Below are 13,358 nucleotides of genomic sequence, written 5' to 3' on the forward strand. Positions count from 1 at the left end.
CATATGATTGTCTTCTAGCATATAGTCTTTAAGGAATAAATTTTTATTAGGCAAATTAATACTAAAAATTAAATTTAGTGAAAGTTTTCCTTTTTCCTTCATAACATTGTTTTATAGGTTTTAGCATTAAAAAATAATGAAAAAAATTAAAAACATAGTTATAAATGTGTGTGTAATCTAGTATTGAGGTCCATGGTGTTCATGATGTTCATTATAAAAACAAAGATATACTTAATTTTGAATAAATGAGTGTTGAAAGTGGTACTGAAAAAGCAAAAGTCAGTGAGTACAATGAAATTCAATTGAATATTGTCAATCAGATGGCAGTTGGGATGAAGCAGGGAAAGGCAAGAATTAGATTTCAGAATCTCATTTTATTTATTTCAAGCAGTTTTATAAATACCATAAGCATTGCTATGCACCCCTTATTGCCATTTTCCCTGAACACGATAGACTTCCCATTCTTGTAAAGAAAGGAGCTAGTGCGCAGAGTAATTTCCATCACACTGCACTGCTCTTTTTTCGTTTGTTTTTAAAACATTTATTAATATTTATTTTTTAGAAAAGTTAACATGGTTACATAATTCATGCTTTTACTTACCCCTTCACCAGGTCCCCCCACCCCCGGGCTGAAGCATATTTCCACTGGTTTTAATATGTGTCATTGATCAAGACCTATTTCCAAATTGTTGATAGTTGCATTGGTGTGGTAGTTTCGAGTCTACATCCCCAATCATGTCCGCCTCAACCCAAGTGTTCAAGCAGTTGTTTTTCTTCTGTTTCCACTCCTATATTTCTTCCTCTGAATGTGGATAGCATTCTTTTCCATAAATCCCTCAGAATTGTCTTGGGTCATTGCATGGCTGCTAGTACAGGCATCCATTACATTCGATTTTACCACAGTGTATCAGTCTCTGTGTACAATGGCTTCTTCACAACTCCACCAGCAATGCATTAATGTCCCAGTTTTGCCACATCTCCTCCAGCATTTATTACTCTCCCCTTCTTTCATTTTAGCCAATCTGCTAGGTGTGAGGTGATACCTCAGAGTTGTTTTGATTTGCATTTATCTAATTATTAGAGATTTAGAACACTTTCTCATGTGCTTATTGATACTTTTGATTTCTTTATCTGAAAATTGTTTATTCATGTCTCTTGCCCATTTATCAATTGGGGAATGGCTTGATTTTTTATACAATTGGTTTAACTCCTTGTATATTTGAGTAATTAGACTCCTGTCAGAGTTTTTTGTTATAAAGATTTTTTCCCAATTTGTTATTTCCCTTCTGATTTTAGCTACATTGTTTTTGTTTGTGCAAAAGCTTTTAGTTTGATGTAATCAAAATCATTTATTTTATATTTTGTAATTTTCTCTAACTCTTGCTTGGTTTTAAAATCTTTCCTTTCCCAGAGATCTGACAAGTAAACTATTCTATGTTCACTTAACTTATTTATAATTTCCCTCTTTATATTCAGTCATTCACCCATTCTGAATTTATCTTGGTGTAGGGTGTGAGATGTTGATCTAAACCTAATCTCTCCCATATTGTTTTCAAAATTTCCTAATGGTTTTTGTCAAATAGTGGATTTTTGTCCCCAAAGTTGGGCTCTTTGGGTTTATCATACAAAGTCTTGCTGATGTCACTTACCCAAAGTCTATTCCTCTGATCCTCCCTTCTGTCTCTTAGCCAGTACCATACTGTTTTGATGACTGCTGTTTTATAGTACAGTTTAATATCTGGTACTGCTAGGCCCCGTTCCTTCACATTTTTTTCGTTATTTCCCTTGATATTCTTGATATTTTGTTATTCCAGATGAATTTTGTTATAGTTTTTCCTAATTCAGTATAAAAGCTTTTTGCTAGTTTGATAGGTATGGTGCTAAATAGGTAAATTAATTTGGGTAGATTGGTCATTTTCATTATGTTAGCTCATCCTACCCAAGCAATCAATGTTTTTTCCAATTGTTTAGATCTAGTTTTAATTGTTTGTAAAGTGTTTTTAGTTGTTTTTGTATAATTGCTGTGTTTGTTTTGGTAGATAGATTCCTAAGTATTTTATATTGTCTAGGGTGATTTTAAATGGTGTTTCTCTTTCTACCTGTTGCTGCTGCGATGTGTTGGAAATATATAGAAATGCTGATGATTTATGTGCATTTATTTTGTATCCTGCCACTTTGCTAAAGTTGTTGATTATTTCTACAAGCTACTTAGTTGATTCTCTAGGATTTTTTAAGTAGACCATCATATCATCTGCAAAGAGTGATAGCTTAGTCTCCTCATTGCCTATTTTGATACCTTCAATTTCTTTTTCTTCTCTAATTGCTACTGCTAGTGTTTCTAGTACAATGTTAAATAATAGAGGTGATAATGGGCATCCTTGTTTCATGCCTGATCTTATTGGGAAGGCTTCTAATTTATCCCCATTGCATATGATGCTTGTTGATGGTTTTAGGTATATACTGTTTATTATTTTTAGGAAAGGTCCTTCTATTCCTATACTTTTCAGTGTTTTCAATAGGGATGGGTGCTGTATTTTATCAAAGCCTTTTTCAGCACCTATTGAGATAGTCATGTGTTTTTTGTTTGTTAGATTGTTGATATGGTCAATTATGTAGATGGTTTTCCTAATGCTGAACCATCCTTGCATGCCTGGTATAAATTCCACCTGATTATGGTGGATGATCCTCTTGATCACTTGCCTGAGTCTCTTTGCTAGTATTCTATTTAAGATTTTTGCATCTATATTCATTAGGGAGATTGGTCTGTAGTTTCTTTCTCTGTTTTTGATCTACCTGGCTTTGGAATCAGTACCATATTTGTGTCATAAAAGGAATTTGCTAGGACTCCTTCTTTGCTTATTATATCAAATAATTTGTATAGTATTGGGATTAGTTGCTCTTTGAATGTGCAATAGATTTCACTTGTGAATCCATCAGGCCCTGGCGAATTTTTCTTAGGGAGTTCTTTGATGTCTTGTTCAATTACTTTTTCTGATATGGGATTATTTAGGTATTCTATTTTTTCTGCTGTTAAACTAGGCAATTTGCATTTTTGTAAATATTCAACCATATTTCCTTGATTGCTATGTTTATTGCCATATAATTGGGCAAAATAGTTTTTAATCATTGCCTTAATTTCGCCTTCATTAGAGGTGAGGTCTCCCTTTTCATCTTTGATACTGTCAATTTGGTTTTCCTCTTTCCTTTTTTTTATTAGATTGACTAGTACTTTGTCTATTTTATCTGTTTACCAGCTTCTAGTCTTATTTATTAATTCAATAGTTCTTTTACTTTCAATTTTATTAATTTCTCCCTTGATTTTTAGTATTTCTAATTTAGTTTTCATCTGGGGATTTTTAATTTGCTCACTTTCTAATTTTTTGAGTTGCATGCCCAATTCATTAATCTCTGCCATCCTTAATTTGTTAATATATGCACTCAAGGATATAAATTTCCCCCTGAGTACTGCCTTGGCTCCATCCCACAGAGTTTGGTAGGATGTCTCATCATTGTCATTCTCTTCAATGAAATTGTTGATTGTTTTTATGATTTCTTCCTTGATTATCTGGTTTTGGAGAATCATATTATTTAATTTCCAATTAGTTTTTGATTTGCCTGTCCAGGTGCCCTTACAAATCATTATTTTTATTGCATTATGATCTGGGAAGGTTACATTTATTCTGCTCTATTGCATTTGTTTACAATATTTCTATGCCCTATTACATGATCAATATTTGTGAATGTACCATGTGCAGCTAAAAAGAAGGTGTATTCCTTTTTTGTCCCTATTTATTTTTCTCCATGTATATATTAAATCTAATTTTTCTAGGTCTTCATTTATCTCTCTTACCTCTTATTTATTTTTTTGGTTTGATTTATCTAGATCTGAAAGAGGAATATTTAGATTTCCCAGTAATATGGTTTTACTATCTATTTCCTTCTTGAGATCTGCCAGTTTCTCCTTTACGAATCTGGTTGCTATGCCATTTGGTGCATACATAATGAGCGATGTTATTTCCTCATTGTCTATACTGCCTTTTATCAGGATGTAATGACCTTCCTTGTCTTTTTTAATCATATTTATTTTTACTTTGGCTTTGTCATCATAATAGCCACTCCTGCCTTCTTTTTCTCATTTGAGGCCCAAAGGATTTTGCTCAAGCCCTTTACCTTAAACCTGTGTATATCCACCTGCCTCATATGTGTTTCTCATAGACAACATATGGTAGGCTTTTGGTTTCTAAATCACTCTGCTATTTGCTTCCTTTTTATGGGCGAGTTCATTCCATTAACATTCAGAGTTATAATTATCAGTTGTGTATTTGCCAACATTTTGGTATCCTCTCCTAGTTCTTCCCCTTCTTCTTAAACTTTTTCCTTATGCCAGTAACCCTTGTCCCCTCCCTTGATTTACTTCCCTTTCTACCCCCTCCTTTATTATTCCCATCTTTTTATTTTTAAGGCCTAATTAATTCCCTCTCTGTTCTTCTCCCCTCCCTTTTTTGACCTCCCCACCCCCCGCTCCCCTTGGTTTATTCCTTCTGACTTTCTCAGTTGGGTTAGATAGAGTTTTATATCCCAATGAATAAAGCTACTCTTCCCTCTCAGGTTTAATTACACTGAGAGTAAGGTTTAAATATTACCTCTTAATGCTCTCTTCCTCTCCTTCTTATAATAGTATTCATCCCTTCCACTTCCCATGCTCTCTTTGTGTGTAATAGAATATCCTATTTTTCTTATTCATTCAAGTTTCTCTTGGTGTCCTCTAGTATTCACCTCCCTCTTTTCCACCCCCATATCACATTAGACCATTTAGTATTCCAACCTCTCCCTAGGAATAATTCTTCTGATTACTTTAATAGTGGATACTATAATAGTGAATAGAGTTCACTACAGAGAATTATACATAACATTTCTCCACATAGAAATACCAATAATTTGATCATATAGAAGGCCTTAAAGAGGTAAATTTAAAAAAATATGAGTTTTCTTTCTTTCTCCTCTGTTTTTTATTTACCTTTTCATGTTTTTCTTGATTTTTGTGGTTGGATATCAAACTTTCCATTTAGTCTTGGTATTTTCTGTGCAAATACTTGGAAATCTTCTATCTTGTTGAATGCCCATACTTTCCCCTGGAAGTATATAGTCAGTTTTGATGGGTATGTGATCCGTGGTTGTAGACCCAGTTCTCTTGCCTTTCTTAATATTATATTCCAAGCCTTGCAGACTTGTAGTGTGGAGGCTGCCAGATCCTGTGTGATCCTGATTGGTGCTCCTTGATATCTGAATTGTCTCTTTCTGGCTTCTTGTAAAATTTTTTTTCTTTTACTTGGAAGCTCTTGAATTTTGCTATTATATTCATGGGGGTTGTATTTTCTGGGTCTAGTGTAGAGGGTGATCTATGGATCCTTTCCATGTCTATATTGCCCTCTTGTTGTAGAACTCCAGGGCAGTTTTGCTGAATTATTTCAGTATGGAGTCCAAATTTCTATTAATTTCTGCCTTTTCAGGAAGACCAATGATTCTCAGATTGTCTCTTCTAGACCTGTTTTCTTGGTCTGTCACTTTCTCATTGAGATATTTCATGTTTCCTTCTATTTTATCAGTCTTTTGACTATGTTTTATTTGTTCTTGCTGTCTTTAGAGATCATTAGCTCCTAATTGCTCAATTCTAGCCTTTAGGGACTGGTTTTCGGCTATAATCTTTTGGTTTTTCATTTCAATCTGGTCATTTATGGTCTACAATTTACTTGCCTCACTTTCCAATTGTGAAATTCTGCCTTTTAAACTGTTATTTTCTTACCAGATTTTGGTTTCCAATTTGCTTACCATTTTGTTTGATTTTGGGGCATCTTTCTCCAATTGGGAGTTTCTGTCTTCTAACCTGTTAATTTCCTTTTTAGCTATTTCCCACTTCTCTTGCCAAATCTCTCCCATCTTTCTCATCATCTCAGATTTGAAATATTCAATAGCTTGTGGCCAGTTTTGATTATTTTGGGAAGGTTTGGATATGATTACTTATTTGTTCTCCCCTGCTGTTTGCTCTGTTTTCTGGAATTTATCTGTGTAAAAGTTGTCGAGTGTTACAGATTTCTTCTTGATGATCTTTCTCTTTTGGGGTTCTTGTCTCTGGTTTGCCATTGTTAGCCCTGAGCCCTCTCAGGTTTATCCTCACACTCAGGGTCTGTCTGCACTCTTTAGGCTCCTGAGGTCTCAGGTCTAGTTGTTCTCAGGGTCAAGCCTCCTGGTGGTCCCCTTGATTGTTCCTCTGTACAAGGCTCCTTTAACAGTCTCAGGGCACTGCTTCCACAGTCATACACCCCTCTGTACCGGGTCCCCACTCAAGGTCCACGCCTGCGCTCATGATCTGAGTCCTTGCCTGCGCTCAGGATTCATATCTGCGCTTGCATCCATGCCTGCACTCATGCCTGAGTTCAGGGTCTATGTTCAAAGTTTGTGCGTTCTTTAGCCTTTTGGGGTCTTAAGTCTTGCTGCTCTAAGGGGCAGGCCGTGGTGACCTTAGATAGGTGCCAAGGACTTAATGCATGCCCTAAGCTTGCTCTAACTCTTGTGAGCTGGCTTTGGCACTGTAGGTGGTGGGGGGGTGGGGGAGGGGGTTGCTCAGCTTGCATTTTAGAGAGAGCTGTTTCACCCCTTTATAGCATGGAAATGCCCCGATTCCACGTACCTCCAATGCTGCGCCCTGTTGTGGGGTCCCTTAATTCCTCTGGATTTGTTTTGATGTCTTCTTGAGGAGTCCTATATGTTTAGGTTAGGAGAGGTTAAGCAGCTGTTTTTTACTCTGCCGCCATCTTAACCAGGAAGAGCTGCACTGCTCTTTTTAAAGTGAATTTTCTATCCTTTTTGCTTTATTCAATCTATTGTTCTGAAAATATAATTAGATCACTCATTTTTAACCTTTGTTTGGTGGAACTCTTTTGGCAGTCTGGTATAGCTGGTAACCCCTTTTTAGAATAGTGTCCTTTAAAAATTGTACTTGAAACAAATGCTAACTTTCAACGGAAGAGTAATGAAAATAAACATTAAGTTCTCTGACTCAGACATTTATCTATACAACTCAGGGTAAGAACTGAATTCAGTGAACAATTGTTAAATTATTTAAGCAATTATACAACAATTATGCTTTTTAATTTTGAGGGTAGCTGTGCTAATAGTCTCACAATGCTAAAATCAACCTTAATTTTTTTCCACATACAGGCTTCAATAATCTTTGTCTAATCAAGTTCTTTTGCCTTTCAGTAGTGTTATTAATGTATAGAGGTCAAAGGTTTATAGCAATGCTGAGGAATCTTCAAGCAAATCCACTTAACCCTTTGCAAATCTTTATGTTAATTGAAACAGTGGCTGAAAGAATAAGCAGTGCATTGTTTTTCAGGCAAAGAAAGCTGTTTTGAGCGTATAGTGTCCAGATTTGGCACTAACATAACTTATGTTGTGATTGGAGATGGCCGCGATGAGGAGCATGCTGCTAACCAGGTAACTTCACTCTGAACTTTATCTCATTTATCTTCCAGGAAAAGAAAGTTGCTTTGAGCGAATAATGCAAAGGTTTGGCAGAAAAGTAGTATATGTTGTAATTGGGGATGGTGTAGAAGAAGAACAGGCAGCAAAAAAGGTAACCTGTCTCAAAAATGTTGGTGTGATTCTTCCAATGCAAGCTGTTTTGTTTGCATTCCTGTAGTTTGGTGCAGTGGCAGATTGGCAAATGATTTGAATTTTAAAATATAACAAAAGCAGAGCATGAGGTCAATACTTACATTTAAATTAACCATTTGGATTTTAGCATTTGAGGTTGTTGCTTTTCCTAAAATTTGATAGGAAAGGTAGGGAAACTTCTTTCATGACACAAACACTTGACTTGGACACTTAAAAAAGGCAAGATTCTTAAATGATTACATATTTGTAATTTTTTTTAGTGGATTCCTCAGGCAAGATGAGAAAAAAGTTTATCCTCAATGAAATGAAATTGAAATTGAATAAGATAAATATCCCTCCTAAAATCTAGAGAATAGTTTTAGAAGATCCATTTCTATCCATTTCCCTCTTATTGCCTTTTTAAATAAATAAGAATTTTAGACTTTTAGTGGAAATTAAAAGAAAACTTGCTGAAAAGAAATTTTGGTTAAATATCCTCAATTTTTTTTGTATTTTATGCCATTTGTAATATATTTTATACAACTAATTTTTTGTAAATATCCTCAAAATGTAATGTTTATATTTACCATCCATAGGATATATGTGGAATATCACCTTCAGTTTAGGCTGTTTAATTTATCTGAAGAGGACTTGTTTAAAGGACACAGTATTTAGAATGTCACATATTTCTAAGACAAGAATTACAGAGACTTGGAGTTGGAAGGAACCTCAGAGAACACCTCTTTCACTCTGTATTTGAACAATAAGTATTTTGACAATATGGTTGACAATTGGTTAACCAGCTGTCATTTAAAGACTTAAAATGAAGGAGAAACCCTTATCCTCAGAGAAAACCCATTCCACATTGGGATAGCTATACTTATTAGGAAGTTTTTCCTTATAGCAATCCTAAATTTCCTTCTTAATAATTTCTAAATATTTTTCTTCCTTGGGCCCATAGAAAGGATGTAGAGTGTTGAATTTAGAATTTGCTGAGTTGAATTTAAAAATAAACTCTGTATTGCTATTTCTGTCATCTTGGGCAAGTCATGTAACGATTCCCGAACTCAATTTCCACTTCTATAGAATGAGAAGTTTAGCACACTCACTCATACATAAGGTACTTTCCAACTCAGAGACTATGAACTATAAACTTATTAAGAATATTTCCTCTTTAATATGACAAGCTTTGAAATTCTTGAAGAGAGCTTAGCAAATTTTCTCTTAGTCATTCTCTAGAATATACTTAAAGGTAGCTTATCATATCTTCTCTAAGTCTTTCAGGGTAAATATCCCTTTATCCTATAGAGCATGAACTTGAGGTTTCTCACCATCCACATTATCTTCAAATGGATGCTTTCGAGATTATCATTGTCCTTTTCTATTACATAGTTCCAAGAACTAAACATAATACTCCAAATGTGATTTTGTCAGGGAAGAGCAGCATGGGGTTATCATCTCTCTAGTCCTGAACTTCATGATTTTCTTTGTGAAATCCAAGGTTACATTAGGGAGGGAGTTAGGTGGGTCAGTGCATAAAGGCACTTGGCCTGTAGTGAGGAAAACCTGACTTCAAATCCAGCTTCAGACACTTACTATCTGGGTGACTATGGACAAATCACTTAAACTCTATTTGCCTTAATCTACTGGAAAAGGAAATATCAAACATCATCAGTACCTTTGCCAAGAAAGTTCCATGGACAATATGGTTCATGGGGTCACAAAGAGTAGGATAGAACTGAAAAACAATGAAGATTACATTATCTTTCTTAATTGCTATATAACACTGTTTACAAGGCCTTTTCTTAACTATTACTGAGAAACTGAGGCAATTTGATGGCTTTAATTGCCCAGGTTATGGATTAACCAGGGACAGTGCCAAGATAAGTGCCCAGCCCTAAATTATCAATCAACAATGTGCTGATTTCATATTTCATGATTACAGATTTAGAGCATGAAGGGACCATAGAGACCATATAGGTCCACTTTCTGATTATAGATATGAAAGATGAATCCAATAGAGGATACATGATTTGCCTGAGATCATAGAGTGGTAAGTGGAAGAGTTAGGATTTGAACTCAATGCTTAACACAGTGCTAGATACATAATAGTTACTTAATATTTGTTCATTTGACTTATCACAGATTCATTATTTCTAAATTCTAGCACCCAGGGCACTGGGATAGCACATAATATGTTAAGATAAACCAAAAATCTCTTTTGAATGCTATTTCCAAATGGTTGTTTATGTAGGCATAGAAATGGTGATGGCAAAACCCTAGAATTCTGTTTTGAAACACAGGTGGTTGGTTTCTTTAGATCCCAGAATGCATGCTTTTTCTTGGGATGTAGCTGCAAATGCATGTGCAGAAAAATCATCAACTATTCTGCGTGTTGCAAATAGATCTGAGCTGAGTAGAAGTAAATGTTAGGAAATTTCAAAACTTTGTGAAATGTAAATTTTACCTTTTTACCAAAAAAAGGGTTTATTTTGAAATTTTCTCAATTAGTCCAAAAGTTACTATTAGTTTGAATAATATTTCTAGCAGAGTATGTTTCTCCATTGAATTTAAAGTAAAATTCTAGATATGGAGATGGAACATACCAGATTAAAGCATTTAAAAAATTTATCAAGCCATACAGATATGAGTATAAGTTCACCTTCCTCTTTTCAGTCTCCCAACAGTAATATAATTTTAAAAATCGCTATTTTCAACTAAATATGAATTTTGACATTGCAGATGAAAGCCACATTAATGTTTCTTTTTCTAAGTGGTGCTTTTCACATTGCTATCCATTTGTAAAAAAAATACAATCTTATTATTCATAATAGTAATTTTCTTTCCCTTTGCTAAAGGAGAGAGTTTGATGAGTGACTTAACCTTGCTTATCAATGAATGAGTATACGTCTGTTTAAAAAATGTTAGAAGCATTGCTTTTCCAGTTCTAATAGTAGACATCAGATATTTCAAAGAAAATGAATGTTAATACAAACATCATAGAGGATTCTGATATTCCCTTGTTATTGTCATCCATCAAATACAGTTCAGATCTATTTCTTTATGATGTTCATCATGCCATTTTGTCGATACCAAATCCTTCAAGTTTAATCCTTCCTCTAAAGTACATCCTTGGAACTTGACTGACTTCACTGAAGTACTATGTATACAATGATAATTTCCTTAGACCATGGTGATGATCTCTTTTTCCTCTCCTTTCCCTTCCCTCAACTACCCCACCCTCCTCCTTTTAATAACCACAGCACAACATGCCTTTTTGGAGGATATCAAGTCATTCAGACCTCTTGGCTCTACATCAAGCATTGGAACTAGAATATTTGTAACTATGTTCTATTGTTGGAGATCCGTTTTTTGTTTTTGTTGTTTTTTTTTTATATGTATCTCAAGTACACTGAATTTTTATGTGTGATTCAATGCCTCTGGCTTTACACATATAAATTGTCTTAAAGGATGAAATCATATTTGGAATGAAAATTCCAGAAGGAAGAATTCAGATTGCTGAATGGAGTTAAAACTTTAGTGCTACAGAAAGGAAGCTCTATGGTCTTATTTGTGCAACACTTTAATGAGTTATAAAACTATGGAGGTTGCTGGTACACACCGAATGAGTCCTAACTGGAGTTAAACAGCTTTAGCAAAGAACTCTTATGTTGGCAAAGCAGCAACACGCATTTCCCGTCTGACAAAGTGGTGTTCAACAACATTCCTCAATATGGGATATATTCTCAGCACTGAGGTTTGAATCAGACTTTAGCCTCCCTAACCCAGAAAATCTGAATCGGAATGCACTCAGACTGTATAATGACAATTCTGTCTAGACCTGTAATTTGTGTAAATTATTGATGAAAATAATTTACTGTGACTTTATTAGCAGCTGACTTTGGAAATGGATGCAATTTTTTTCTTTCTTTTTTGGGGGGTGGGGTGGGGAAAGGGAGGGAGAAATGGGAATATAATATTGTCTCTTTTATAAGTTTGGCAAACAGAATGTGCATACTGATGTGCTGTGCCTTAAAGACAAGACAAGACAGTGTTTGTGTGTTAAGATGTAACTTTGGTTAAAAACTCTGTAGATAAAGAAAAAAAAAACCTTTTGTGATAATTCTTGACATGACCAAAATTCAAATTCAAGTTATCAAAGCTCAAGACTGAATCAAATAGTAATTAAGTATTTGTCACAGTGAGGGAGAGGGAGGGGGGAAAGGAAAGTTTGTGTTTTCATTTGGATTCCTAATAATTCCACTGATAGTACCAGACAAAATAATAGCTCATCCAAACAGAAGTAGAAAGTTTGCCGGATATTGTAATGATATTGGGGACCTTTGCTTTGAAAGTGAAATGGATGGTTAAGTCTTGAGCAATTTCTATATTTTTGCATGAGAAAACCAAGGGCCATATTCATGGTTATTTGCACTGTTTTGAGTTTGAGTTCTTTAGGGATGTGTGTCATGGAGGGAAAACTACCCTCATGAGAAACCAATATTTGTCACCTAATAACAGGTCTTCTGATCCTGTTTATAGAGTGAGCTGAAATAGAAATGAAAGGTAAATTTGTATTCCCCCTCCCCCAAAACAGAATGTCTCCAATTGTTTAAGTGAGATACATGCCCCTAATATGAAATGTCCTCTAGGGAAAGTGTGAGCTTTCCATAGAGCAGTATGAGATTATTCAACATGTCACACTGATCTTGGCAATGTTATAGAAATATTTTATTAGAGTCAACCCTGTTCTTATTTTTTTTCATTTATCTTTTGACTTTTGAGGGCTTGTGTGTTACCCTTTTCTTTCTCTCTGGGTCTAGTAACAGTACAAAGAGAATCCTCCTCACTTGTGCCTGTGTGCTTGCTTCCTTTTCATGAGTGACCCAGATTGGTAATACCGTAGAGGTTCTCCTGTTGCTTTCGGATTTTTTCCCCCTGATGGTCCTTATTTCGAAGTACAAAGAAATCAAGGTATCTAGGTGATTCTTGTAACCACAGTTCTCTGTTAAAGGTGTGTCTAATGTTCAGCCACCTCTGTGATCCCACTTTATCAACTGGAAGTCCATGATTCACTATGCCAGTTTTAGATTTCAAGTGACAAACTTTCATGGCTTAGAGAATGATGATACCACTCTAATGACCAAAATATGATTTTTAGAAAAATGCCTTTAAGTTTCTAGGCTGAAAAATGGGCCTTTTGCCTACAAAAGCCAGAGAGAGAATGAAATCAAGTTGTGTAGAAGACTGTCAATCCACCATAAAACCTGAACTCAAGCTTCGAATTTTGTACTATTTAAATATTTTTATCCCTGACATACCAGCCCTCAGCAGAGATAAAATGAGGAAACTTTAAACAAGTTCTTTGGCTTGAAACAGTTTAACAAAGTGCAACTATTTTACCCAATATTTAAGTCAACTTACTAAGCATGAGAGAGATCTCGTGTATGGAAATCCTAAAAATCTTATTCCTGCAAGTCAAGAAAACTTTATACCATTGCTCAATAGACATGCCTGAATGGCCGTATTCTAATGCTACATCAAAAGCTTGCATTCTTCCCCACGCTAAGAAAGGAATTCTAATGTTGCCAAACTGCAAGGGATGTCCTTAAAAAGGTAAAGAAATGGAGAGCTTGTGGCACCTCTAATTTCTGGTTTATGTGCATCTTGTTCACTATGTCATGCTCAAAACAGACTGAGAG

The 13,358-nt window shown here is 35.1% G+C and overlaps 1 protein-coding gene across 2 annotated transcripts in view; it reads left to right on the forward strand.

Annotated features, from left to right (window-relative positions):
* The window catches only part of EYA4 (EYA transcriptional coactivator and phosphatase 4), a 276,232-nt gene extending 265,232 nt beyond the window's left edge, over positions 1 to 11,000 (forward strand). The window contains exons 18-19 of one of the 2 annotated variants that reach the window (XM_044677012.1): positions 7,397 to 7,497; positions 10,920 to 11,000. In XM_044677012.1, the coding sequence (XP_044532947.1) occupies positions 7,397 to 7,497; positions 10,920 to 11,000 (182 nt within the window). Of the gene's footprint in view, positions 1 to 7,396; positions 7,498 to 7,535; positions 7,637 to 10,919 lie in introns of both variants that reach the window. The other variant, XM_044677013.1, reaches the window with a different exon arrangement.
* The last annotated feature ends 2,358 nt before the right edge of the window (positions 11,001 to 13,358 follow it).

The sequence above is a fragment of the Gracilinanus agilis genome, chromosome 4 (assembly GCF_016433145.1).
Source record: "Gracilinanus agilis isolate LMUSP501 chromosome 4, AgileGrace, whole genome shotgun sequence".
NCBI classification, from domain to species: domain Eukaryota; kingdom Metazoa; phylum Chordata; class Mammalia; order Didelphimorphia; family Didelphidae; genus Gracilinanus; species Gracilinanus agilis.